Source organism: Balaenoptera acutorostrata, chromosome 13 (assembly GCF_949987535.1).
Source record: "Balaenoptera acutorostrata chromosome 13, mBalAcu1.1, whole genome shotgun sequence".
In the NCBI taxonomy this organism is placed as follows: Eukaryota; Metazoa; Chordata; class Mammalia; order Artiodactyla; family Balaenopteridae; genus Balaenoptera; species Balaenoptera acutorostrata.
The window spans coordinates 42,591,867-42,618,920 of record NC_080076.1 but is presented as its reverse complement, the minus strand read 5'-3'; the positions used below and the strand labels follow the sequence as shown (position 1 = coordinate 42,618,920).

Here is a 27,054-nt window from a genome sequence, read left to right as displayed (position 1 = left end):
GATCTTTCTGAAGTGGCTGGCAGGATTAAGAGCTAGGATGAGTTCTGTCATTGTGGTTAACCCATAAAGGGAAAAAAAAAAAAAAAAAAGTAAACAACAATAAGAGCCTGTCTGTAGCTTTATCTCTGTTCTAGGCATGGTAAATGAAAGAATGTACCTCATGAGCAACCTCAACGGCTTTCTTTGACATTGAGGCAAAGAGAAACAACTCAGTAAATAAGGTCTTTGTTTACTGTCTTGGGTGCTACAAATAAGCATTGTCTTGTTCTGTTAATACATCTATTATGTCTCTAAAAAAAGACAAAGCTAACAAAGCTAAGTTGGTGAAATAACAGTAACAGTAATAGAATTTAATTGTGTAATAATTATTCTTGATATTCTGTATTAATGATTTGTCATCTTGGAGTCATGGAGCCATGCTAATGATGCAAGGTTTTTTACAAACACCTCCACCATCAGGCATTCGGAAATCTGTCACAAACCCTCCAATCACAAGCATCAACTGTGTGTTTTGCTTCCCACTCAGTAGGGAACATCCCCACCTAGCTCTTCTCAGCACTATAACAAAGGTTTAGTCCCAGTTCTCTCTACTTCTCCCTGTAAGTGACGCCATATGGCCCCATGTGGCATGTGGTGCCTACCATCCTCTGGGTAACTGTGAGTAATAAACTCTTCTTTCAAAGGTTGTTGTCTGCATGTCTCTCAAAACCTGATTAAAATAAATCTTAGGTTAAAATAAAGAGTCTAAGTATATTATTCAAAATTTTCCTTTCTGAATATTCTACATCTTTGAATCCTTCAATTACTATCACTAGTTTTGGTATTGTTAAAAGGTAAACTAAGGATCATGATAATTTTGAAGAGTGTATTTGAGCAAACATCAAAGCAAATCAGGCAGCACCAAACTGAAAATGGCTAGGAGCACTCCACCGCAGGAGCTAAAGCAAAGGCTTTATAGAGCAGACGTGGAAGCAAAGCAAGGAAATTGATTGACTATAGCTTAAGTGATGGCCTCATTTGAGAAAGCCTAGTTGGCTGTTTGTGATTAGTTGTTCTTAAGTTTCAGTTTCTTAACCTTGAGGTATTTACAGGAATCAACTCTGGCTTAGGTTTTTGTTTGCTTATACAGGCTGCCAAGGCATTAGAGCCGCCTCAGTCAAACGACCTCCCTGTTGAATTACTTTAACAGAACCAATGCTCTCTCTTGTGTATTTGTTTGCTAGTCATACTGGGGAGACGACAACAGAAAAACAAAACCCCTGCCCTCATGAAGTTTATACTCTAGGTGTTATAGTTGTAAGTGAAGTGAGGAAGCTTATCTTTTATTTCATTTGAACACCTCACTTTTCTTACATATACTAATATTCAATAATATTTGCTGAATGAAAGAATGATCCATTTTCCTTTAAGCATCAGAAGCCATTTTCTTTATCTTTACAACTGAATAGTGGTTTACAGTTAAGTTTATCTCACTTGATGAAGACCATGAAGTATAGCACTGCTAAATGATATTTACATAATTCAAGCAGTTGGACTTTACTGAATGAATAGCTTTACTCACCAATCACCAGTTTATGAATGAGTAAGTGGGTCCTCACCAGACACTGAATCTACTGATGCCTTGATCATAACTTCCCAACCTCCAGAACTGTAAGAAATAAATTTATGTTGTTTATAAGCCACTGATTCTATGGTATTTTTGTTATAGCAAAGTGGGCTAAGACACTATGTAAGTGGAAATTGTCGACTAAGGCTCTTAAAAGTAATCAGTTGCTATCCCACTAGGAATTTAAACCAAGTCCTAGAAATTTGCTATAAATCTCTAGTCTACATCTCTTGCAACTAAGTAACTGGTTTATATTTTAAATATCTGTACTATCTTGTAAGGAATGATAGGAATTTGAATTTTTTTCCTAGTGTCTCACTTTCTTACCCATATAGGCCTATTACCTATAATAAGATTACCTACTGAAGTAGATGCCACTGTTGCACACTCATTATTCATCTATCTATCCCCTTTTTCTGTCTTTTTAACATAACCCTAATTTTGTTCACCTTCCCCAGACTGTCTGTGTCTTTCAGGAGAGGCTGGGATATGAATCTCAACTGGCGGAGACTATCTTGGAGGCCTCACCCCTTTGTTAGTGATAAGCATGAACAGGTGAAGCAATTTTAACTAATGAGATATGAGGGAAAATCTGCTGGGGGGAAAGGTTTTCCTTAGTCTTAAAAAGAGACCGAATATAAGGGTGTCCCCCTTTTCTTGCCTCTGGGTATTATCTGTAATCTATAACTGAGACCATTTTAGGACCATAAGGAAAACCAGACTGGAGAACAAGCCAACACACTTAAAGATGGAGGAGCAAAAAGAGGGAAGGGACCCGGGTCCTTGACAATATTGTCAATTCATTGAATTAACCAACCCTGGCGATGGCCTGACCTCCACACACCTAGCTATGTTAGGTAATAAAAGGGCTTAAACATTAAGGACATTTAGTAAGGTTTTCTACCACTACAATTGAGAGCATTTCTTCTCTCTCTCAATAGCTCCGCTCCTAAATAGTAGGCTTCTCAATATAACAAGGTGTGGTAGATTGAATGCAATGATAACTGCTTAAATTTCCTCCTATGTTCAAGCTGCTCTTCCTATTAAAAGGTAGTCTATTTCAAGACGCTTCCCATGAGACCAGTCCTGCCAGCAGAATACAGAAGAAGTATTATGCATATATAAATATAATGCCAGTTCCAGACCTAGGTCTTAAGAGATCAAGCATCTTCCCTTCCTCCTTCACTGTTGGAAACCAGGATGACGTAAGAAAGCCTAGGCTAACTCCCGAATGATGGGCCACTACACAGAGAGAAACTTTATGGAGGAGAATCAAGTAACTCCAGCCAAAAGGCAGCACCAAGACCACAACAATGTGAGTGACACCATCTTGGACCTTCCAGTCCCAATTAGGCCAAGAGGACTGACACATAAAACATCTCTGCTAAGCCCTGTCTGAATTCCTGACCACAGAATTGTGAGCAATAAAACACCTGCTGTTTTTAGTCACTAAGTATTGGAGTGCTTTGTTAGGCAGCAACAGCTGAAACACAAGGTTGTATTATTTGTTCTCTTGCTTTGTAAAATTACCATAGTCTATGCACAACGATTAAGAATTATTTAGTGAGCCACTCTGAATGCTAGTGAATATTTTTTTCCAAATATGTGTTTTGTCTTAGCTCACAAAGGAGAATGTGTTTCTATGCATGTATCACCTTGTACTAACATTTACAAAATAATTAAATACTAATAAGAGGGGAAATATTTATAACAAATGAGAGTCGATATCCTCAGCAAGTAAAAACCTCTCTCAAATACAAAAGAAAAATAGTAACACCTCAATTTTAAAAATGGGAAAAGCCATTTCCATGAAGAACCATAAATGGTCAATAAACATGTGAGGAAAATACTTTAACTCAAGCTCACTAATTTAAAAGAAATGCAAGTTAAAACAACATGAGGCATCATTTTTTAATCTACTGAATAGCCAAAGAAAAATTTAAACCCTAAAACTTAAGCCAGCTAAGTTCCAGTGAAAAATGGAAAAATCCTGCATTAGAGGCGCAATGTCTGGGACCCCAGACTGTCCTTGAACTACGGCGACTTCGGCGTCTCTGGTCACACGTTGCCTGACTTTGGGCAGAGTCTAGGGCTATAAAATGGGCATAAACAGCTATCGCACAGAGCAGTTGGAAGGCTCAAACGATACGCAGAGGGAAAAGGAATATAAGTGGTTGTTACTTTTTGTTCAGCCCGTTCATCCATGGGTTTACTTCTGTCGGCAGTACTGGAAATGCACAGGAATTACAGGAAAATCCAAATTACTTTCTGGAAAACTGGAGGTAAGATGACACGGGAACGACAAGACACAAAGTCAGGAGGAAGAAAGCCACGGTAGGAGGTGGCCGAGGCGTGCAGCAGTGCCCTAGGGGAGGGCGACATCCCCCTAAGATCCCCGCCTCTAGAGCATCCTCGCCCTGCCGTCGACGCTCCGCGGGGCCCGCAGCCACCCCGGGAAGGCGGTGAGAGGGCCGGAGCCACGCGCTGATTGGCTGACTGTGAGCACGGGGTGGGACGGATGGAGGTTCGGGAGGGCGCGCGAGCGGAAGGCCGCGAGAGCGCACTTCCGGTCTTTGTGGCTCGCAGCTGCAGGTCCGCGGCTCGCGCCTTGGCGGCTCCTAGCTTCGCGGTGAGGGACACGGGGCCTGAGACGGAGTGGGGGCGGGGAGGGCGCGCGGCCGGGGCTGCGGGCGCTGGGTGGAGGAGCCCCGCTCTTCGGCCTGCCCGTCCCCGGGTCTCGGCACCTTGTCCGGGCGGGGTCTCCGAGCGTCCTGGGGACGCAGAGGAGACCAGCACTCAAGCCCCTGCTTTCCAGCGGAAAGGGCAGTTAGTCCCCCACCGCCGTGATTTCGCTGATGCTGCGATTTAACCGGGATATAAAAATAGGGTAGTGCGGCAGGGCTGGTTAATAAACCACAGATTTGTAGGCTAAATATTCTGTTCTCTAAAGTTAACTGTAGTGTTAGTGTTAAGATGTACTGACCTGTCTTGCTAATTCAAGGGTACACCCTTCTATCAATATTCTCCCATCCAAAGGTCAGATCATGATCGGTCTATATATTACAAAATTAAAAACAATTGTTTGTTGCCATATTTCACTTTTTAAAATGTTTACTCCCCTATCTTCTAAGGTTTTTGAGAGTGGAGATTAACGTTTTTGCTTTTGTCTCTGTAATATCTGACAGTTGCGCACATGGTAAGCATTTAACAAATACTTCTTGGTTAATTCCTAGGTAGACGCATTTATTCACGAGCAAAAACCTTTGTATCTTAATACCTGGCTCGGGACAGAGCCCATAATAAGTGCCTCAATGTTTGTTGAAGAAGCGCATTAAATACTAAATTTAATCGAATGGCAAACGTCCAACAATGTTTTTATTTAAATCAACTCATGTTTAATATGGATTTTTTAAAATGTTTTATTACTACCTAAATGAAAAGCACCATTATTTGCCATAGGTTAAAGGTAACTAAAAATAAATGTTTAAAAATCAGCATATCAAATCCTAGCTAGATACTGTTACCCATGGAAGTCTGAGGCCTATAGTTTATTTAAAAGGGAATTCTGTAAGTAACATCTTCAGAAGATGTTAAAGACAGACTATTATCCTTGATTCAAACAGGATTGAAAGAGAATTGAAAAGGAAATTCCTCAATATGTGATTCATGTTAATATTGCATTCTTTTGCCTCTAAAATAATTTCTTATAGCATAAATGTGGTAGGAATTCTACAAAATGAGAGACGTTGAATGAGGTGAGTGACTTTTAGTTTTGTCATTTGATTATTACTTAGTTACAGTCTCAAACCTGATCCCTTTCCATATATTACTCCGATGACTGATCTTTATCATTGTAAGTTCTTAGAGCGATGACTGATCTTTATTATTGTAAGCTCTTAGAGGTTTTTTTCATTGCTGTAAGTTAACAGTGCTTTTATATCCTTCAGGAAAGAAGAGATTACTCAAAAGAAACTCTGAAGTAGAGGACCCAGTTGCAGTGAGCTTTTTGCTAAGCTGTTTCACTCCAGAACGGCTATGGAATCCAGAGCAGTTTCAACCCCGGTACCTCAGAATTCTCAGGAACAAGAGCTAATACTAGTGAAAGTAGAAGAAAGCCTTTCTTGGGGTCAGAAACTTAAGCAGAATAGGAGTACCCGATCCTGCCAGGAATTGTTTCGCCAGCAGTTCAGAAAGTTTTGCTACCAGGAGACACCTGGGCCCCGGGAGGCTCTGGGCCGACTCCAGGAGCTTTGCTGTCAGTGGTTGAGGCCAGAGTTGCACACGAAGGAGCAGATCCTGGAGCTGCTGGTGCTGGAGCAGTTCCTGAGCATCCTGCCTGAGGAGCTGCAGATCTGGGTTCAGCAACACAGTCCAAAAAGTGGCGAGGAAGCTGTGACTCTGTTGGAGGATTTGGAGAGGGAATTTGATGATCCAGGGCAGCAGGTGAGAACAGGGAGATGTGATATGTTTTGGGAAAAGGAATATACTTCTTGGAGCATGTGGCAGCATAAGAATGGGGTGAGAATTTGTCTCTACTGAACCATAACCCTGAAGTGACTACCAGGGCCATACCTGTCTCTGTCCTTAAACAGTTCTTTTGTTCCTATCCGTCATCCCTGGAGATGTCTTCGGTGACCTCTTAGAGATTTTTACTAAGCATTTTCCCTAGGGATTTTCTCACAAAGAAATTTTCTCATGAATTTTACTGATTTCAGGTCCCAGCTAGTCCACAGGGACCAGCAGTGCCATGGACGGATTTGACACGTCTTGGAGCATCCCAGGAGTTAACAAACATCGAACTCCAGCCTTTAAAGAGACAGCTGAAACCCTGGGAACCTTGCCTTTCCCCCAGAAGCGGTAAGAAATAGAAACTCCTGTGGGAACTGTTATCAGGCCTCTGGTCTTGAGGGTAGAGAATTAACGATATTTTACAGCATGCCCCATGTTAGCCTCACGTTTATTATTCTAGAGTGGAGGTGCTCACTCTTGAGCACCTTTGTATTCAGCAATCCTGATGAATTGCAGTCAGCCCTCCTTGTGTCAGTTTCCCCATCATTTATCCACTTATTCCTTCTTTTCATGACTTAATAGGGTGCTAATACACATCTATATTGTGGTAGGCACTGGGTCTCTATCCTGAAGGAATTTTCAAGCCTAGATGGGGTGGTGGACAAGCAAAAAGGCAATTACAATACAGTATAGGGTAGTAAATTACAGAATAATTAATGTACTATGGGGGCACATATAAAGGCACCCACCTAACTCAACCTTAGAGGTCCAAGGAGTACTTCCTGGAGGGAGAGACATCTAAGCTAGGACTTGAACTCTGAGTAGAAGAAAGCCAGGTAAATAGGTGGGAGGAGGAGATTCCCGAGCTAAAGGGAAAAACTGTTTCTCTGCTCACAACATTTCTGACACTGCATATGTGGGGTTTTCCCTCCCATTAAGCAATTCTGACACTAACTACCCAGAACCAGTGCAGACCCCACAGGTTAAGGTTTCAGTCCCAAGAGACTGCCTCCCACATCAGATGCCAGTCACATGTAATGAGTCCCCAGATTATCCACACTTCTGTCCGATTTGGCTGCAAATTGGTGGTTCCACAACCCCCTCCTCAGGTTTCATAATTTGCTATAATGGCTCACAGAACTCAGGGAAACACCTTACTTACCATTACCAGTTCATCGTAAAGGATGGAAATGAACAGCCAGATGAAAAGGTCCATAGTGCAAGGTCCAGAAGGGTCCTGAGCACAGGAGCTTCTGTCTCTCTGGAGTTTGGGGTTCACCACTCTCCTGGGTGCATTCACCATCCCTGAAGCTCTCTGAACCCCTTTGTTTAAGGTTTTTATGGAGGTTTTGTTAGGTAGGCATGATTAATTAAATCATTGGCCATTGGTGATTGATTAACTCAATCTCCAGCCCCTCTCCCTGGAGGTCAGAGGATGGGTCCGAAAGTTCTAACCCTCTAATCAACCAGCCCCCCTGCCCTCCAAGAGTCAACTCATTAGGATAACCTCCGGCACCTTCTCATCTCTACCACAGAGGAAATTTTCAGGGGTTTTATAAACTCTGTGCCAGGAACTGGGGATGAGGCCAAATCTATATTTCCCACATTACAGTATCACACGAGCAAAGTCCACAAAATCCTGAAGGTGAGAGAATACAATCCATTCCAGGAATTGCAGGTAATTCAATTTAACTTGAAGAGAGAACTCCTAAGGGAGAGCTGGTTAGAGGGAAACTAGAGAGGAAACTGGGACGCAGGTTGTGAAAACGTGTCTGTCATCCTCATTCATTTGTACAGTGCAGTGGGGAACAGTTGAAGGGTTTTAGATGAGTGAGTGACATGATCAGATTTGTGTTTTAGGACTCAGTTGCAGAGCAGGAATGGATTTGAGGAAGGCAAGAGTAGGGTCTGGTTAGAGACAGTTGTAATCCAAGTGGCCACAGTGAATAAATCAAGATGTATTGTGGTGAGAGGTGGGAAAGATCACGGCTGACTCCTGTTCTTCAGCATTTAACTTGAATTGCAGTAGCTGGTCATTGTTAAACGTGGAGCATGTGGGAGAGGAGTTGAGGGTGATACTCAGGTTTCGGTCTTGAACAACTTGGTTAATGGCGGTGCTATTCATATAAGTGGGAAAACATAAGGGAAAAAAATACATATTATGATGTGTTTAGTTTGGGACATTTTGATGCTTGTCAAATATTTACAAGTAATATGGCCAATTAGCATTGGATACGAGAGTCTAGAGCTTCATAGAACTGGGATAGAACTGGGGATCTGGGGAGATATTAGCTTATAACATAAGTAGTGATCGAAGCTTAGGACATAGAGAGTTGGTGGAGTGAGGATATATGAGAGCTCAGAACAGAACCCTGAGGAACTCGTGTTCGAGTGATTGACCTTGAATCTAAGAAGGAACAGCCACAGAAATCAGGCTAGTTTATTTGGAAGAGAATGGCTCTGGAAGGAAGATGTGGTCCCAGTGTCAGTGCTCCAGAGAGGCCAACTAAGTAAGATCCAGAAAGAAGCCACTGGATTTAGCAGCTATGAAGTTGATTTTGATGAGAGTAGTTTGGGGGGTGGGAGGTGCACAGGTATGGCAGAAACCAGATTACAGAATGGGAACGAGTACAGACAACCGTTTGAAGAAGCTTTATTCTCATTGGGAGTGAGGTTGCATGAGGGAGATGTGTAGGCAAGGAGCTTGATTTAAAAAGATGAGAGAGACTTGAATTTATTTAAATGCTGACGAACAGGAGTCAGCAGAGAAAGAGATTGAAAACAATAGGAAAGGAATAGTGGGTAACTGATCAACTGAAGTCTCAGAGGAAGCAGGAAAGGATAAATTTCAAACTGTAGATGTAGGCCTTAGTATTAGAAAGGAGGCGGGACCCTATTTTGACCAGTTAAAGAAAAGATACATGCAGATGGCTTTATCTTTGTAAATAGAAGCATCTATTTTCTCTCATATAGAAAGGGAGTATTGAAAGTGGAGAAATAAAAAGTTGTTTTTTTTTCTGTTATCATTTCAGATTGTGAGAACAATGGATCATCAACAAAGAAGGACATTTCAGGAGAGAAATCGCAAAGACTTCCCCAGGAGCCTTCATTTGGAGGAATTAGTGAACATGAAAGCAGTTCAGAGTGGCAGCTTGGAAGTGCTACAGGGGAGAAATTAAGAAGATCCCCTTCCCAAGGGGGAAGTTTTAGTCAAGTAATCTTCACACACAAATCTCTAGGAAACAAAGACCATCCTGAGCCCCAGAGAAGCTTGATGCTAAATACAAACTCTATAACGTATCAGAAAGTTCCTACAGAAGAGAGACCTTACAGGTGTGACGTATGCGGGCACAGCTTCAAACAGCATTCTGCTCTAACACAACATCAGAGAATCCATACTGGAGAAAAGCCATACAGATGTAGCCAGTGTGGGAAGGCCTTTAGTTTGAGGTCCTATCTTATTATTCATCAGAGAATTCATAGTGGTGAGAAAGCATATGAATGTAGTGAATGTGGGAAGGCCTTCAACCAGAGCTCAGCCCTCATTAGACATCGGAAAATCCATACTGGTGAGAAAGCTTGTAAATGTAATGAATGTGGCAAAGCATTCAGTCAAAGTTCGTATCTCATTATCCATCAAAGAATTCACACTGGCGAGAAACCCTACGAGTGTAATGAGTGTGGGAAAACCTTTAGCCAAAGCTCAAAGCTTATTAGACACCAGCGAATTCATACAGGAGAAAGACCTTATGAATGTAATGAGTGCGGAAAAGCTTTCAGGCAGAGCTCAGAGCTGATAACCCATCAGAGAATACATAGTGGAGAGAAACCCTATGAATGTAGTGAGTGTGGAAAAGCCTTCAGTCTGAGCTCAAACCTCATCAGACACCAGAGAATTCACAGTGGAGAGGAACCTTATCAGTGTAATGAATGCGGCAAAACCTTCAAAAGGAGCTCAGCCCTTGTTCAGCATCAGAGAATCCACTCCGGGGATGAGGCTTACATATGTAGTGAATGTGGGAAGGCTTTCAGGCACAGATCAGTCCTCATGCGCCATCAGAGAGTCCACACTGTAAAGTGACTTATGAATACAATGAATACTGTAAATACTTCAGTCAGGCTTCTATCTTTGTTAGTCAAAAGGGTTTAATTTACTTTGGAGTAAGACTCCATGGAGGTGGTTGTACAGTACTAGGTCTCAAATCAACCTGACTTTATACAGCACTTGCCAGTGCTCATGCACATTGTCCCCTGAAAGCTTTTCCTGTGACTAATTAGAAGAGCAGACAGAAGAATCATTGCTTCCACCTTTCTCTTACCAGTAAGAATACTCAGGAACTGCGAAAGATAGGACTGTAACATTGAAACATCATTTTCCATGAGAGTGTCACGAAGAGGGCACAGCAACTCTGTCACTGCATCTAATTGTCAGTGGGCCAGATTTGGAGGATGGTGTGGAGAGTATGAGGGACATTTTGTCTCAGGAATGCAAAAATTTTACTGACCAGTTAAGAACAGTGGCAGGGCAGCAAGATATGGGGAAGCAGTTTCATCGATGACTTATTGAGCCCAGGGCAGACCAGAAGTGAGATAGTGAAAAGAAAATACAAATTAAGTTATCCAACAGTTTTTTTTTTGAGTGGCTGCTTTGTGCCAGGCACTAGGGATACAGTGGAAAATAAGACCATATCTTCAGTTTCACGGACAACACAAACAGGCAGTGACACTGTGGTACGATCAGTGCTGTGTGATGTTAAGGAGTACCTGACTCAACCTTGGATCAGGGAAGGCTTCTGAGAAAAATTATCTGAAGGATGAGTGGCCAGGAAGGTAGGCCGGCCAGGAAGAAAGTCTGGCACATCTGAGGAAAGGAAAAGGCCACTTTGCCTGGAGTATTCCTTTTGAGTTCCTTTTGAAGTGGATTCCTGTCTGTAGGAAAAGCATGCATGTGGCCAGAATCTCTATTTACTACAGTGCCTATAGTGAAACATGAGCTAGTAGAGAAGTTTGTTAATAGACAAAACCTGGAGTCCTTGGAGCATGGGATGGTGAGGAGCTTTGTCTTGGTTTGTATGACCCCAGGGTAAGGGTTAAAACATAGTTTCCTTGTCCAACCTGGAGGCTAGGCCTTCCATGTGGGTGAGGGCAGGGGGCCAGAAAGAGCCCAGTCTAGAAGTTAAGAGTCTTAGAGTTCCAAATCTCTCCCTCGCAGACATAAGGGCTCCTTTGGTTCTTAAAGATGTGACCAGCGCTTCTGTCGGCTTCCTCCTAACTCCCCAGGCTCCGGGTCGGAAGCCGCTACGGCTGCCGTATCATTTGTCTCTGGGTCTGTACTCCCACAGTTCCTAGTGCGCACCCCTAGGCTCAGGCGCTAAAGACTTCCTCCATTGCTGCGTCTGTTACTCTCCAGGCGCCTCACACGTGTTCAGTTTTGTCATATCAGCAGTATTTCACAGTTTTGTGAAGTTTGTTAAAGACCACGCTAAAGGGAAATAACAGAAACAGTCACGGTCCATCCAGAGAGACTGCCCTCTTCTGAGGGACCCAGCAGGAAAAGGATCCCTAGACGGGTGCTTCTCAGTGCAATGCAGAAAGGTGTGTAGGTTAGTCAGCAACAGAAAGACATGTTATTTAAAATACCTAATAGGTCAGAGTTACAGCACACCTTACCAAAAATTCAAACCTTTGGAAATCTCGAGTCCTGTACATAGGTAGAGTTTTCATGAGGATAAATAGAGAAGTAATACTTCTATTGTGGCATGAGCATGTACTAAGCAGTAAGAATGGCAGGAGGACTAGATGCCCATGCTTGGAGAGAGAATGTGAGAAAAGAAAGGGCTAGGTTAAATAACAAAATAGCATGGTAAAGCTATTCAACTCATATTCCTCTTCTACAGAGGAAGATCCAATCAAACTGAAAAGGGCAGAACAAATGTTAAGTAGGAATTGATACAACATATATTACAAAAGGCAAATATTCTTTATATAGTGGGTTCTTACACGTATTGGTAAGAAACATAATAGGTACTTGCAAAGGGCTTTGTGTATATGTATTACTTCTCAGACAGCCCATATTTTGCAGATGAAGAAATGAAGGCTTGAGGTCATGGCTTACTCAAGGTCATGTGGCTACAAAGTGGTGAGGTCAGACTTTAAACCCAGGCAGTAGGAATCCGGAACGCGTCTGGGGAGCCACTTCTCTGTACTATCTCCCCATGAAAAAGTCCCAACAGAAAAAAGTAGTACGTAAATAGGCAAATCACAAAAGAATAAATGCCAATGGACAGTAAATATTAGCCTTGCTAGAATTAAAAATGTATATTAAAGCAAGAGTTGAGATGGCACTTTTTTTCCCTCATGAAACTAACAAAGATTCAGGGAAATTGGGACTAATGCTGCTGGTGAGATGTGAATAGATGCTGTCTGTGGCAATCAATACCAGAAGCCTTAAACATTGCCTTTTGACTTTAAAATTCTACCTGGAAATGTATGCTTCAGAAACCATCATGAATGTATACAAAGTCTTAAAAGCTGTTAAAAGTGATGTTGATTAATACTAAATAAGAAAGCGTTCATATCTTAAGTAAAAATATAGGATGATATGTACAATATGATTTGTGTAAAAATATATTTATGCATTAAAAATATTGGAAATATATATAATCTCAATGTGCTATACTGGTTATATCTGAGTAATAAGATTATAGGAGATTTAATTTTTTCTTGTGTTTGTGTCTTCCAGTTTTTTCTACAATAAATATCTAAAATTTCTAAAGTTAGAGAAAAAAAGGTTTAAAAGGGAGTGGAAGCCCGGGATAGCTGAGAAATTATCAAGAAAAGCATGTGCTTTCTATGGCATCTTTGTGCCTTCCAAGTCCTAGGCAGTTAGCTAACTCGTTAACTGATCTGTGACTTCCTAACTGGTAAATGACAATGGCAGATGTACTCATCTCACTAGTGTACAAAAAGAAAGTCTGCAAATTATAAATCTCTGTACAAATATAAGTTATTTGCATGAAGGTGATTATAGTTGAGAAAAGCAATAGCCTTGAAGTGAAGACTTCTGTTCTCGTTAGTGCTTCTCCGTGAATTCTGCAGCCATAAGCAAGTCACCTGACAACTCCGGACCCTCAGTTTAAGAGAGCTGAAGTAGGTGATCTCTTACAGTTAAAGCTTCAACAGTCTATATGAAACAGAGGGGGCACCAAGTAGGTGGATGTCAAAGGTAATTGTTTTTTCCTTCACCAGAGTTGCCTGAGGAAAAGTAATCCATCCCTTTCCTTTCTGCTCAGAACCCTCATTTCTCTTGGTGTAGAGGCAGTCCACTGTTTACCTTAAATGGGCCCTGCACAGATTCATGGATTTAAAAAGATGTGGAATTTAGGCAAAGTGCTTAAAACCAGTTTCCTACCTCTCCACTCCTCCCTCCTCACTTCCACAGGCTGCAGTTAACACTGTCCAGATGAGAGGATTAGAAATTTAAACAAGTCTGACCTTGGTCTCTCCAAGCCCCGCTGTGAACAACTTTGCTTCTTTTGCCCCGTAAAGTGAATCCTCAGAGCAAGGAGGATTGCCGATCATTTCCATGCAGAAGGAACTGACCTGAAGAGCATTTCTGCAAAGTCAAGAGGAAGGGTGAGCAGGGTAGGCAGACCTACCCCTGCTCTCTGATGGCCCAAAACCAGATGTTGCTGCTCAGCAACTTTATCGTTCACAGCTGTCTTGTTGGCAGGCACAAATGATGATAGATCTAAAGGGTCATGGGGTGTTCCTGCACATGTGTGTCTATTAAGGACCTGCTGAGAGGGGTGGGGAAAGCTGTGGCATTCTCCAAGTCTCTTGCTCCCAAGGTGAGGAAGCATCCTGATTCTTGTGGACGATGCGTCTGTTTGTAGAGGCTACTTGCTCTCATTCCCATGTTCTTTCAACCACAGTGCAGCTCCAGATGTCCCCTCAATTTTGTGACTTCACCTGGTGAACTGCAGCCCCAGGGACTAGGTATCGTTTCCAGGCATGTTTTGGCCCAGGAATCAAAGCTAAGACCACCAATTCCCTGCCTTCTTCCCACAACTCCTTCCCCCATTCTCCCAGCACATCTCCACTCGTGTTACGGTGCTCCCTATTACTGAATGATTAATTTCAAAACAAAACTTAAAACTCAAATTTTATTACAAGACATCTTGCATTACATTCTAATACTAAATAGTTAAAGCATAAACAATGAGGTCCTACTGTATAGCACAGGGAACTATATTCAATATCCTGAGATAAATCATAATGGAAAAGAATATTAAAAAAGAATGTATATATATATATGTATAACTGAATCACTTTGCTGTACAGCAGAAATTAACGCCACATTGTAAATCAACTATACTTCAGAAAAATTTTTAAATAAACAGTTGAAGTATATAATCAAAAGTATAAGTGTTAAAATCAGTTACTAAAAATGATTTACCAAACAAGATTTTCACCAAAAAAAAGTACACATATATTAGGGTTGGGGGGTAAAAAAAAAATCTACTAGAAGTACTCCAAAATGTTAACAAAGTTTCTATGGATGGTGGGATCGTGGGTGATTTATACTTTCTCATTTTCTGTACTATCAACATTTACAATTAATTCACAATCAGTGAAAAAAATATTAAATGGTATTAAAAATATGAAATCATTTGATTGTCACCCATAGGAAAAGGCAACTCTCTATCCATTTGAAGGATCTTTTTAGATTTCTGATTGGCCTCACTAATAATCCTACAACCTCTGGACACAAAAGCTGTCCCCCTAATTTCACCTCTCCTATTACCCACAACAGCTTTGATTATCACGTCTTCTTCAGAAGTGACAGTATCAGGAAGAGAAATCAGGAGATCTTAGAAGAGGACTCAAACTTTCTCTTAAGTATTAACTGCCCTCAGCAATTGTGAGTTAATTAAAACTGCCAAAATAAAAATTGGAGAAGTAGAGTTTTGAGGAATATTCAACAAACATTCATTGCCCTCAAGTAGCTTAGCATCTGTGAGTCTGGTGATGAGGGGAGGGAACAGGAAATGAGGAAGGCAGACCTCCTATTCCCGTGTTCCTGTCAGCTTCCCATTTCCTGGGCCCCAGGGTCATGGGACACAAACACTCCAGTCCCCACTGTCCCTCTACCCTCCAATATGTATTTTCCTTGGTGTACAAACATGCCTTTTTCCATACAACGCAGCAAAGTCTCCCATCACACTAATTCTCCTCAGTACTTCAAGAGAACTGGGATAGGCCACCCAACTCAGTGACTAAATAGGAAGAGAGGAACAAACACCTGTCCTGGCTTCTGAACCAGGGGCCCCAAGAAAAAATTTCTGCCAGAGAGAAGAGTTCAGAGGAAGGGATGTCTCCAGATCCTCTGTTCATGCCACTGCACGTGCTATAACCTCTGCCTGTAACATTCTTCTCTTCCTTCTTGCCTTGGTCTGGCTAACTTCTACCCACCTTTTATGTCTCAACTGAGATTTCATCACATCCAGGAAGCCTTTAGTGACTCATGGACCAGGCTAGGTACTCCCCTGCCATACATGCATTTCAACAGAACCATATATATATCATATATATATATATATATATATATATATATATATCATATATATATCATATATCCCAATATATCACATATATATCATATATATATATCCCATTATTCACCCCCAAAGTGAATTCCTAGTATTTCATAATTGTACAACTCTTACCCAAAGAGTTAAACTCTGGTGTGAGTTCTCTGATGCTGCATAAGGCCTGATCTATGCCTAAATGTTTTCTTACATTCACTACATTCATAAGGCTTTTCTCCAGTGTGGATTCTCTGGTGCTGGGTGAGGGCTGAGCTCTGATTGAAGGATTTTCCACATTCATTACATTCATAAGGTTTCTCTCCAGTGTGAATTCTTTGATGTTCAATAAGGATAGAGCTTCTACCAAAAGCCTTACCACATTCAATACATTCATAGCCTTTGTCTCCAGTGTGAATTTTCTTATGCTGAATAAGGGCTGAGCTCCGGCTGAAAGCTCTCCCACATTCACCACATTCATAAGGTTTCTCTCCAGTGTGAATTCTCCGATGCCTGATGAGCTCTGAGCTGCCCCTGAAAGCTTTTCCACATTCACAACATTCATAGGGTTTTTCACCACTATGAATTCTCTGATGTCTAACAAGGTCTGAGCTCAGACTAAAGGCTTTGCCACATTCTTTACATGCATAAGGTCTCTCTCCAGTATGAGTTCTCTGATGTCTAATCAGCTTTGAGCTCTGACAAAAGGCTTTCCCACAGTTGAAGCACTCATAGAGCTTTCCCCCAGTGTGAATTCTCGGTTGTGTTATAACATTTGAGTTCAGACTGAGACTTCCTTCACCTTCATTACATTCCAGGACACTCTCTTCTGTGGAGATTTCCTTGTTGAAGCTTGCCAGGCTAAAATGTCTTTCCTGGGAAGGGAGCTGACTCATTTTGTCCCCTGAAGCACTTCCTTTTGGCTTCTCAAAATTGTCCAGACCTCCCAAAGCTTCTTCAACTACCTGTCCTGAAGGAGTTTCCCCAGGGAGTCGTCTTGAGGATATCATGGCTGCTGATGCCACACATTCAATAATTTCTTGCTTTGCTGTCAACAATTTGTCAGCCACCAGCTTGCCATCTAAAAATGTGAATAGAAAATGCAAGTGTCATTTGCTCCTTATGTTGGAAGAAAAGAAATTATCGTAGCAGAAACAGAAAACAAACCAAATGAAACAGTTATTTACTTATTAGAAGGAAAACTCGTAAAAACTAGCTTCCCAACCTAGAATTTAGAAAAGTGGCCTGGGGTAGTGAGAGGTGGCACCCTCAGAGAGTAATATAGACTAGAATGAGAGTCAGCATTGGAAAGGAGGGATGGTGAACAGGGCAAGACATTAGTTAAAGGAGATAGTGATAAACAGGAGTAGCAGTGAAAGACCAGGAAGCTGGGAGACAATCTTGGGTTAGAGGAGAAGATGTGCTTTTAGGTAATGAGGGAAAGGAAAAGAGGAGATAAAGAGTAATTAAAATAAAGACAGATGTCTAAGAGTCTTGAATCAGCAGTGCTTCTACAAAAATAGGAGAGCAGGAGATACAATTAGGAAATGCTTTAGGGGTTAGAATTGGACAGACGTAGGTGGTGCAAAGGTAAATTGCAGATTCTGGCAGGTTCTAAGTTGATCAAATGATTATAAGCAAATAGAATAAGACATGCAGAGCATAAGAAAAGGAATATTGTGAGTTCCTGACTCATTCTGAGGCCAGGTGGGAGTCTTCTATGTTCACTTTTTTATGTATAAATGGTCAAAGATGGTGCATGGAAACAAGAGGCAGATGTGACTGCCTGGTGCCAAACCTTCAGCTCTCACACGACACGCCCCTCTCATTTCTAGATTTCTAGTAACCCAGAACAGGAGACTACTGGATGATGGCTGAGGTAACTTCAATTATTTTGAGTGGAGAAAGTCTGAAGAACTGTTAAGTTACTTTCGTCCCCTGCAAAGTCCTCTAAACTTATATGCATTTTACAGATCAGGAAACGAAGGCTCAGAGAGGCTATGTCACTGATGTAAGGCCACAGAATTAATAACTGGTAGTGTCAGGATTCAAACAAAGATGCTTAGCATCAAGGCTTGCACTTTCCCCCTATGTCATCTGCTTTCCCTACTGGAAGGAAGTAGGGCTGTAGTTGCACTAAGAAAAAAATTAATTTAAAAACCATTTTTATTTAGCTTCAGAAAAGTCAGGTTTTTCTATGAAAACAAATACTTCTTTTTGATATTCTTGGAGTTCATCACACTTTAAACACAACAATAATGTCTCACAATGATTACCTGACCAAAGCAGAGGGCTATCCAGCTTCCCTTTTCCTCACTCCTTACCAGAAATCACAGATGGACAACACTGCCTCTTAGATTAGGACAGAACACTAAAATTCACACTGTTCTTGGATCTTAAATAGAAATTTAAATTACTCAAGGCTATGCTCGTTCAAAAAGGGAAAATTTATGAATAAAAGCATAATATATAAAAAAAGGCAGAAGAATAATAAGCACCAACTTGGTTAAAGTCAGAGACCTGACAACCTAATGAGAAATCTTGTGAAAGTAGTAAATAGGTCAAATTATAAAGAGTATAAGTTATAAAGGGTATAAAATGGCAATAAAATTGTATAGGGACAAATTTAGGGCTGTGAAAATTAGAAAAGCAATGTAATTTATAGGATTTAAAATACTTCTTCAAATTCTATAATCACATGAAGACAAATTATGAGACCAGAGAAAAATCTTGACCTTAGATGTATCGATCAGGAAAATATTAAGACTCTTATTCTTTCAACTATATATGTATATTATATTAAAAAAAATTAGGATAAACAGTTAACTAAAGTAATTCCTGGAAATGACAGAGATTAAAAGTAGAATAAGAGATGATTACTTGAATATTTAGAAATATCAGTACAAAAATAATCCAAATAATCTAATTGATATCTTCCAAGAATGAATGATAATTTACAATCAAGCCCAAGGTCCAGATGCTGGAGGGCGGAGTACAGATTATAGGAGGCTCTTTGGAAGAGAAATAAGCCACAGGTTCCTCTGTAGAAGAGCTCTTCTATATAACATCCCCTCACCCCATCCCACTACTTCTCTACCTTTTCAGTGACCTGTATGGTCTAAAATCATCTTAACTCGGGACTTGGCCTTTAATTGCACATGGACAAATATGATTCAGCCTTAATACTATACAGATGAGGCTCCACTACCCACTCAGATCCCCTTCACCAACAGGGTGCCTCCTTCCCCCAGCTGCTGTGAGTGTTGGCTCCTAACGACCCATAGCTGCCCTCTTCTCTGGAGCGTTGCCCTGGCTGATGAAAGCCACCTGGCCTAGGAAATTACTTCCACCCTCACTGCCCCCCAACCCCGCCTCAAGAAGGAACAACTCAGCAGTACAATTATTCTCCAGAGGGTCCTCCCAAAGCCCCACCTCATGGATTAAGCCAAGGCTAGGTTTTACCCGAGACCATATCATTGCTTGATCTTTTCCCTTCCTAACCCTACCTCTCTCACTCCATCACAGAGTTCTCCTGAGGAGCATGCCCTCAGTAAACCACCTGCACTCAAATCTCCATCTCAGGCTCTTCTTCTAGCAAAACATACTGCTAGGCTAGTGAAGAAGCAAAGGAAAATTATATATTATATTATATATTATATAACCAAGAGTGTAAGGTTGTAAAAATGACATGGCAACTCTTACAATCCTATCAAGGTGGATTCCTCCAATGATTTAATCCTTATTGACCTAGGTAAAAGATGTGAAATGATCCACATTAATTCTTCAGAGGTGGAGCTAAGACCCTCAAGACTAAAAAGAGATCAGCATAATGAGATTTATTGGAAACCCAGTCAAGGCCATTCAAGACCATATACTTAGGAATCAGGCATAAACGGAGGATGAGGACATTTTGCTAAGGCCAAGGAAGGCTGGAAGATGGAATCACTGTGGCCATAAGTTGATTGAGTCAACAACATAATACCACTGTGAAGGGGCAAACAAATAAAAATATATAGAGTGCAACAAATAAGAGTTGGGGGTGTGTGTGAATCTACCTTGTAAATTGACCAGATCTTCATTAGAGTACTTTATTTTTTTATCCCTGTACTTCAAATGAATGTGGAGAAACTGAAGCACATCCAGAGGAATGAGCTGTGATGACTGGAGAGATGGAACACAGATGGAATCAGAGGCAGTGAGATGCTTAGTTAAAACAAAGTCAAAGGGCAGTGTACTCATTACCTTCAGGAACAGGTGTGTTTTATGAGGATTCTGCTAAACAAATAAAATAAAATGGAATTAAATTAAAGCTGGAAATAGTTCATATGGACACAGAGAAGAAGTTTAATACTGTTTTAGTTTGCTAGTCTGCCTGCCATAACAAAATACCATACACTGGATGGCTTAAACAACAGAAATTTATTTTCTCACAATTCTGGAGGCTGGAAGCCCAAGATCAAGGTGTTGGCAGGTTTGGTTTCATTTGAGGCCTATCTCTCCTTGGCTTGCAGTGGCTCCTTCCCACTCTGTCCTTATATGGTTGTCCCTCGATTTGTGTTATGTCCCAATCTCCTCTTCTTACAAGGACACCGTCATATTGGATTAGGGCTCACACTAACAATTCCATGTTAACTTATTTACTTCTTTAAAGGCCCTATCTCAAATACAGTCATATTCTGGGGTACTGGGGGGTAGGGCTTCAACATAGAAATTGGGGGGGACATAATTCAGCCCACAACAAATATCAGTATGAAAAGCCCAATAACGACTTAAAAAATTACAGCACAGGGGCTTCCCTGGTGGCGCAGTGGTTGAGAATCCGTCTGCCAATGCAGGGGACACGGGTTCAAGCCCTGGTCTGGGAAGATCCCACATGCCGCGGAGCAACTAAGCCCGTGTGCCACAACTACTAAGCCTGCACGTCTGGAGCCTGTGCTCCGCAACAAGAGAGGCCGCGATAGTGAGAGGCCCGCGCACCGCGATGAAGAGTGGCCCCCGCTCGCTGCAACTAGAGAAAGCCCTCGCACAGAAACGAAGACCCAACACAGCCAAAAATAAATAAATAAATAACAGCGAAATTCTTTAAAAAAAAAAAAAAAATTACAGCACAGTCTCTGTTCCTCAAGACCTTAAAAGAAGGAAATAGAAGTAATCTACCCTGATTTAGATATTTACCTACTTCAAGGCAGGGGACTTGAGGAGATGATTTTTTAAATCCACTTGAATGTAGTTTTTGCTTGATGCAGAAGATATTTAAGTGGGCTTACTTGGCTAATGATGTGTGTGTGGGGGGGGGGGGGCTGGGAGGGAATTTCCCAGGAGGTCTCAGTGTACAGATGCATGGATACCTTTGGTGAATGCCAAGGTCCAAGATCTAGCCCTTGACCTTGTGGCCTCATAAACCTAACTTTATCATCATACAATGAATAGATTTACCTCTTGGGGTTAACTCTCATTAGCCAAGCTCATGAAACTGAGCAATAAAACCATAACAAAAATTAATGAGTAATGTAACTGTCACACAGACCAGACTAGACTAATGTACGTTTTTATTATAGCTAAGCTTCATAGGAATTTAATAAGATTGCTTGGTAAAGATGAAATCAGAAGGGTAGTTGGGTGTAACAAACTTGTTAATGAGAACAAGTTAATAAGCCTGATGTACATGCTGCCCATAGGGATGATTTTGCCAATAACATAATCAAAGCCCTTTTGGTCAGCTTCAAATCCACCCTTCAGTGCCCTGCCTGTGCTACACTTCTCCCTGGCCAGCTGACAACGATGTGAGCTTTAACAGTAGGGGCTGAACAGACCCTGGAGGAGGAAGGGGCTTTTCTTCCTGGTGCTGGTGTGCTCTCTTTTCCCCTGCAACGTGTGGGGCACCCAGCAGTGCCAATCAGTTTCAGGGGCACCATCCATGAGGGTGGCTTTGCAGTAAGTTCTGTGTCATGGCACCTCCCCATGGCAGGGGGGCTCCTGGCACCCCAGAGGGTAGCTTCTCAGTGAGTTCTGCCCCCTAGAACACACAGTTTCCCCCCACCCATGAATGGCTTTCTTTCGTACCCCAAAGAGCAGTTTCCCAGCAAATCTGCCAGAAAGCACTCAGGGAACATCTCCATCCAGTGGGCCATAGCTGTGTCCTCTCCAACAAGATCTGGATCTCAGTTCTGCCAGGGGAGGGGGAAGATGCAGCACCCTTTTGCAGATTTGTTCCTTTCTTGGGCGCTCTGCCTCAACCCTAGAGACTCCCTATATGTGTTATTTCTGTATACTTTATGGGGGTTTTAAAAACTAATTAGTAAGTAATCCTCTGTCATAGTTAATAATTCTTAACATTAAAATTTCCCTTTTCAAGTTACTATGTGGTTTCTCTTATTGATACATTATTCATCTCCATCTTAGGGACTGCCTTGCCAGTAGGACCATAATATTAAAAAACCAGAATACTGCTCTTTGAATATTATGGATATTATTAGAGAATTTTATTAGAGACCTTAATTCTTAACCCCAAATTAGAAATTATATTGGCATTTCAGATTCTAGGCAGAGCCAATGGAAGAATATTTCTAGGCAAGGGGGCTTTTTCACAGTACTTAATGACAGTCATAAGAAGCAGTTATTAAGAAAATGACCCGGGGCTTCCCTGGTGGCGCAGTGGTTGAGAGTCTGCCTGCCAATGCAGGGGACACGGGTTCAAGCCCTGGTCTGGGAAGATCCCACAGGCTGCAGAGCAGCTAGGCCTGTGAGCCACAGTTACTGAGCCTGCGCATCTGGAGCTTGTGCTCCGCAACAAGAGAGGCCACGATAGTGAGAGGCCCGCGCACCGCGATGAAGAGTGGCCCCCACTTGCCACAATTAGAGAAAGCCCTCGCACAGAAATGAAGACCCAACACAGCTATAAATAAAGAAAGAAATAAATTAAAAAAAAAAAAAAAGAAAATGACCCATGCCACGGATTTAAGCCCTCACCTCCGCCCTCAGCCCCAAATGGACTGTGGCTCCTCACCTCTCTCACAGAAACCCTGGGGCTCCTGAATCTCATTCTTGCCCTGGTTCTCCAAGGGCTGGAGCTGGATACTCAGTGACTTCAGTGCTCCCATAGATGTCATTTCCTTCCAGATCATTCCTTGGCCATGAGCTGTGTCCTAGGAGTAATCAAGTACCAACACTATGATTCTGAGGACATACAAGAGGAAGACCCCTAGAATAACAGGGCAGGGCAGCCAGAGTCAGAAACTCATTCAGATGATTAGATAGAAAACAACAAGACTAAAAGCTCTAGTGACTTGATCCCAGTGCACAAATAATAACCCAAAGGACAAAAATTTTATAATTCTCGGGTAGCCCAGTCAAGGCCACTCAGAATGGCTTCCTCATTAACTTACAATCAGTAAAACAAGCAAACAAAACACCTACTTACCTGTTGCCTTGGCTCGTCAAGCTCTTTCTCCAGCTTCTCCAACATCATCACGGCTTGCTCTCCACTCTCTGGTCGGTTCTCCCGAAGCCAGGTCTGCAGCTCCTCTGGCAGGATGGCCAGGAACTGCTCCAGCACCAGCAGCTCCAGGATCTGCTCCTTGCTGTGCACCTCTGGCCTCAGCCACTGACAGCAAAGCTCGCGGAGCCGGCTCAGAGCCTCCCGGGGCCCCGCGGAGTCAGAGTAACCAAACTGCCTGAACCGCTGGCGGAAGGCCTCCTGACTATAGGCATTTCCCTGAAGGCCGAAGTCCTGCCCCCAAACATAATTTTCTTCTTCGACCTTCACAATTATGAGTCCTTCCTGCTCTTTTGGAGCATGGTAGACCAAGGCTGCAGACTTTCCTGCCATTCTGGGCAGAGATAGCCTGAAGAGGCTGCCTAGTTGAAGCGGGGAGGGGAGGGACGTCTGTGTCTGAGAGATTCTTTCTGAATTCCAATTCTCCAAGGAGCTCCTGAGGTGGACAATGCTAATATCACACAGGGGAAAAAATATATTTAGAATATAAATTCAGGTGTTTGGAAACCAGTTGCTACTGAGTGTAGCGCTGTAAAGAAAACTGACTAAAAGGGAGCTTCCAGGTAAACAAGACATTTATAGATGATTCAGGATTTTTCTCAGGATGTAAAACAGAAAAGTTAAAGTATCACTGAAATAAATTCAACTTTTGGTAACAATGTTAGAGACAACATTAGGGATAATAAATAATGCTTATACATCATGGAAATCAGGAAAAACACTACAGTATATTATCACCTCTCAGAATAATAACCACCATTTTACTGAGCACCTACTAGATGCCAAGCACTAGCTAGATACTTAACATAAATTTAATATAATTTCCCTAATAATTCTATAAGGATAATCATAATTATGCCCATTTTCCAAATGAGGCTACTGAGAATCACAAGGGGACCAAAGACACACAGCCAGTAAGCAGCAGAACTGCTCTCTGCAACCAGAGGATTTATTAGCTCTTTCTATGAAGCCATAGGGTCTCCCCCAAAGAAGGGAATTTGCACTTAATAAACCTACTATGGGCCAGGCACTTTACAAATACAATTTTATTGAGGCTTGTAAATAACACTAGTAGGTATGTATTATCATCCCCACTTTACAGACGAGGAAACTGAGGTTCTTGAAAGTTAAGTAATTTGCCCAAGGTCCCAAACTGGTATACGGCAAAGTCAAGACATGAACCTAGAGTAGCCCAACTCTAAAGCACTTGTTTTTTTAAATTACAGAATGGGTTAATGCCCAGGACAACCTTGGTTGATACTATAAATTAAGAATGAGGGTGGGGCTTCCCTGGTGGCGCAGTGGTTGAGAATCCGCCTGCCAATGCAGGGGACACGGGTTCAAGCCCTGGTCTGGGAAGATCCCACATGCCACGGAGCAACTGGGCCCATGAGCCACAACTACTGAGCCTGCGCGTCTGGAGCCTGTGCTCCACAACAAGAGAGGCCGCGATAGTGAGAGGCCCGTGCACCGCGATGAAGAGTGGCCCCCGCTTGTCACAACTAGAGAAAGCCCTCGCACAGAAACGAAGACCCAACACAACCAAAAATAAATAAATAAAAATAAATTTAAAAAAACAAAAAAAGAATGAGGGTGAAGGACTTCCCTGGTGGCACAGTGGTTAAGAATCTGCCTGCCAATGCAGGAGACAGGTTCAAGCCCTGGTCCAGGAAGATCCTACATGCCGCGGAGCAACTAAGCCCATGTACCACAACTACTGAGTCTGCACCCTAGAGCCCATGTGCCACAACTACTGAAGCCCGTGCGCCTAGAGCCCGTGCTCTGCAATGAGAAGCCACTGCACTGAGAAGCCCACACACTGTAATGAAGAGTAGCCCCCGCTCGCCGCAACTAGAGAAAGCCCACGCACAGCAATGAAGACCCACCGCAGCCAAAAATAAATAAATAATTTTTTTAAAAAATCTGCTTTCTAGAGAAAATAAAAATAAAAAAATAAGAGTGAAAATGTTAGGAAAAGGTCATGGAGAATGGCCAGGGTGAATGTACAAAAAAAGGAAGAATTTTTCTTTTTTTTAATGTTTTTAGTTCTTTATTTACTTTTTTAAATTTTTATTTATTTACTTTATTTATTTTTGGCTGTGTTGGGTCTTCATTGCTGCACACGGACTTCCTCTAGTTGCGGCGAGTGGGGGCTACTCTTCATTGCAGTGCGCAGGCTTCTCATTGTGGTGGCTTCTCTCGTTGCGGAGCACGGGCTCTAGGTGTGCAGGCTTCAGTAGTTGTGGCACATGGGCTTAGTTGCTTCACCTGCATGTGGGATCTTCCCGGACCAGGGCTCGAACCTGTGTCCGCTGCATTAGCAGGCGGATTCTTAACCACTGTGCCACCAGGGAAGCCTGGAAGAATTTTTCTTGACTTTAAGTCACAAGGTTCTGAGACAGCACAGAGGAAAGAGGAATGGATTCCTTCATCCGTTATCTCAACAGTACTTGAGCTATGTGCTAGGCAGTGTACTGAACAGGACTCTCAGGATTCAGAGGTCTGTCTTCAAGGACTCCTAGTTTAATAAGGGAAAGTGACAGGGAAACAGGCAAACACAGTGCAATATATCCAAGGATGGAGGGAAGCAGACAAGGTAGCCCGGAAAGATGACTAAGACCAGGAAGAACTGTCTGCCTGGGGGAACCATCTCAGCAGAGTCTGGTATGAGTGAGCTGGGTGGAGCTGTAGAGGGAGGTCATTCAGGCAAGGAGCAGTGGGTATGAGAAGATGTAGCCCATTGAGGAAACTGCAGGTGATTCAGAAAGGCCAGACTCATGGCTATGGCTCAGAAACAGCCATGAGCATGGTCCTCAGACTTGTTGAATCAGAATCTCCATGGGTGGGGCTTCAGTAAGTGCCACAAATGCTTCTGATGTGCAGCCAGGGTAAAAACCCTGGGCCAGAGCCTCGGCAGAGTTAAGGAATAGTGAGAGAGGAGTGACCTAAACACAGAGAAACTTGGGGACATTTTTCTTCTTAATTTTGTGGTATTTGGAAAATACTAAATACATTTCTTTAGTTCTTATTACGACAACTGACATTTAAGAAATCCCATGATGATGCATTGTCAGATCTGGGCATCAGTATAAATACTATGCCTCAGCAACTTGTCCTCCTTTGGGTGGCTGAAGAATTATCGCTGTTCCTTCTCCATCTCCTTCACAAGTCCATCCTCCTTTACATCAGAGTTCCACAGGTCAGCCCTAAGTCCACCACTGTTCTCATTCTCTCCCAGGCAATCTCATCCTTACCTTCGGTTACCATCGATCTCTAGTCTGGACCTCTCATCTGAGCTCCAGCCCTATTTATCCATTGTGACTCCCATCCATCATAATTTTTTTTAAATAAATTTATTTATTTATTTATTGGCTGCGTTGGGTCTCTGTTGCTGCATGTGGGCTTTCTCTAGTTGTGGTGAGTGGAGGCTACTCTTCATTGCTGTGCACGGGCTTCTCATTGTGGTGGCTTCTCTTGTTGCAAAGCATGGGCTCTAGGCGTGCGGGTTTCAGCAGTTCTGGCTTGCGGGCTCTAGAGCACAGGCTCAGTAGTTGTGGCACATGGGCTTAGCTGCTCCGCAGCATGTGGGATCTTCCTGGACCAGGGCTTGAACCCATGTCCCCTGCATTGGCAGGCGGATTCTTAACGACTGTGCTACCATGGAAGCCCCATCATAACTCTTAGTGAATTTCTCAAAAGGACCTCAAACTCAGCACATCCAAGATCAATTGATGATTCCTCCCACCCCAACCTGCTCCTCTCCCAGTGATTCCCCTCTCGGAAGTAGGAACAACCATACGGCTGCACTGCCAGAAACCTGGAAGCATTCCTAACACCTCCTTCCTGTATTTAATGCA

General features: G+C 42.4%; 2 protein-coding genes across 3 annotated transcripts; one reads left to right on the top strand and one right to left on the bottom strand.

The window, feature by feature from the left end:
- Window positions 1-4,158: 4,158 nt before the first annotated feature.
- Window positions 4,159-10,211, top strand: LOC103005202 (zinc finger protein 397). Of its 2 annotated transcripts, XM_057526929.1 has the most exons (5): window positions 4,183-4,235; window positions 5,317-5,361; window positions 5,554-6,049; window positions 6,322-6,463; window positions 9,148-10,211. In XM_057526929.1, the coding sequence occupies exons 3-5, from the start codon at window positions 5,642-5,644 to the stop codon at window positions 10,194-10,196; spliced, it is 1,599 nt and encodes a 532-aa protein (XP_057382912.1). In that variant the 5' UTR covers window positions 4,183-4,235; window positions 5,317-5,361; window positions 5,554-5,641; the 3' UTR covers window positions 10,197-10,211. The 2 variants fall into 2 exon arrangements, with proteins under 2 accessions (XP_057382913.1, XP_057382912.1); XM_057526930.1 differs by lacking the exon at window positions 5,317-5,361 and having other exon boundaries at window positions 4,159-4,235.
- A 5,595-nt stretch (window positions 10,212-15,806) lies between these two features.
- LOC103009567 (zinc finger and SCAN domain-containing protein 30-like) lies at window positions 15,807-23,530 on the bottom strand. Its single transcript, XM_057526931.1, has 3 exons — window positions 23,123-23,530; window positions 22,709-22,847; window positions 15,807-16,783 (listed from the first exon to the last, which is right to left on the bottom strand). The coding sequence occupies exons 1-3, from the start codon at window positions 23,528-23,530 to the stop codon at window positions 15,852-15,854; spliced, it is 1,479 nt and encodes a 492-aa protein (XP_057382914.1). The 3' UTR covers window positions 15,807-15,851.
- Window positions 23,531-27,054: the final 3,524 nt, after the last annotated feature.

What these genes read in the sequence shown, in the direction of transcription:
- LOC103009567 (XM_057526931.1), bottom strand. Translation starts at nt 23,530, where the DNA reads ATGGCAGGAAAGTCTGCAGCCTTGGTCTACCATGCTCCAAAAGAGCAG. An exon ending in TTGACGAGCCAAGGCAACAG is followed by an intron (nt 22,848 to 23,122) that starts GTAAGTAGGTGT and finishes GATTACTCCTAG; the next exon opens with GACACAGCTCATGGCCAAGG. An exon ending in CCAGGGTTTCTGTGAGAGAG is followed by an intron (nt 16,784 to 22,708) that starts GTGAGGAGCCAC and finishes TCACATTTTTAG; the next exon opens with ATGGCAAGCTGGTGGCTGAC.
- LOC103005202 (XM_057526930.1), top strand. Translation starts at nt 5,642, where the DNA reads ATGGAATCCAGAGCAGTTTCAACCCCGGTACCTCAGAATTCTCAGGAA. An exon ending in TTGATGATCCAGGGCAGCAG is followed by an intron (nt 6,050 to 6,321) that starts GTGAGAACAGGG and finishes TACTGATTTCAG; the next exon opens with GTCCCAGCTAGTCCACAGGG. An exon ending in TTGCCTTTCCCCCAGAAGCG is followed by an intron (nt 6,464 to 9,147) that starts GTAAGAAATAGA and finishes TTATCATTTCAG; the next exon opens with ATTGTGAGAACAATGGATCA.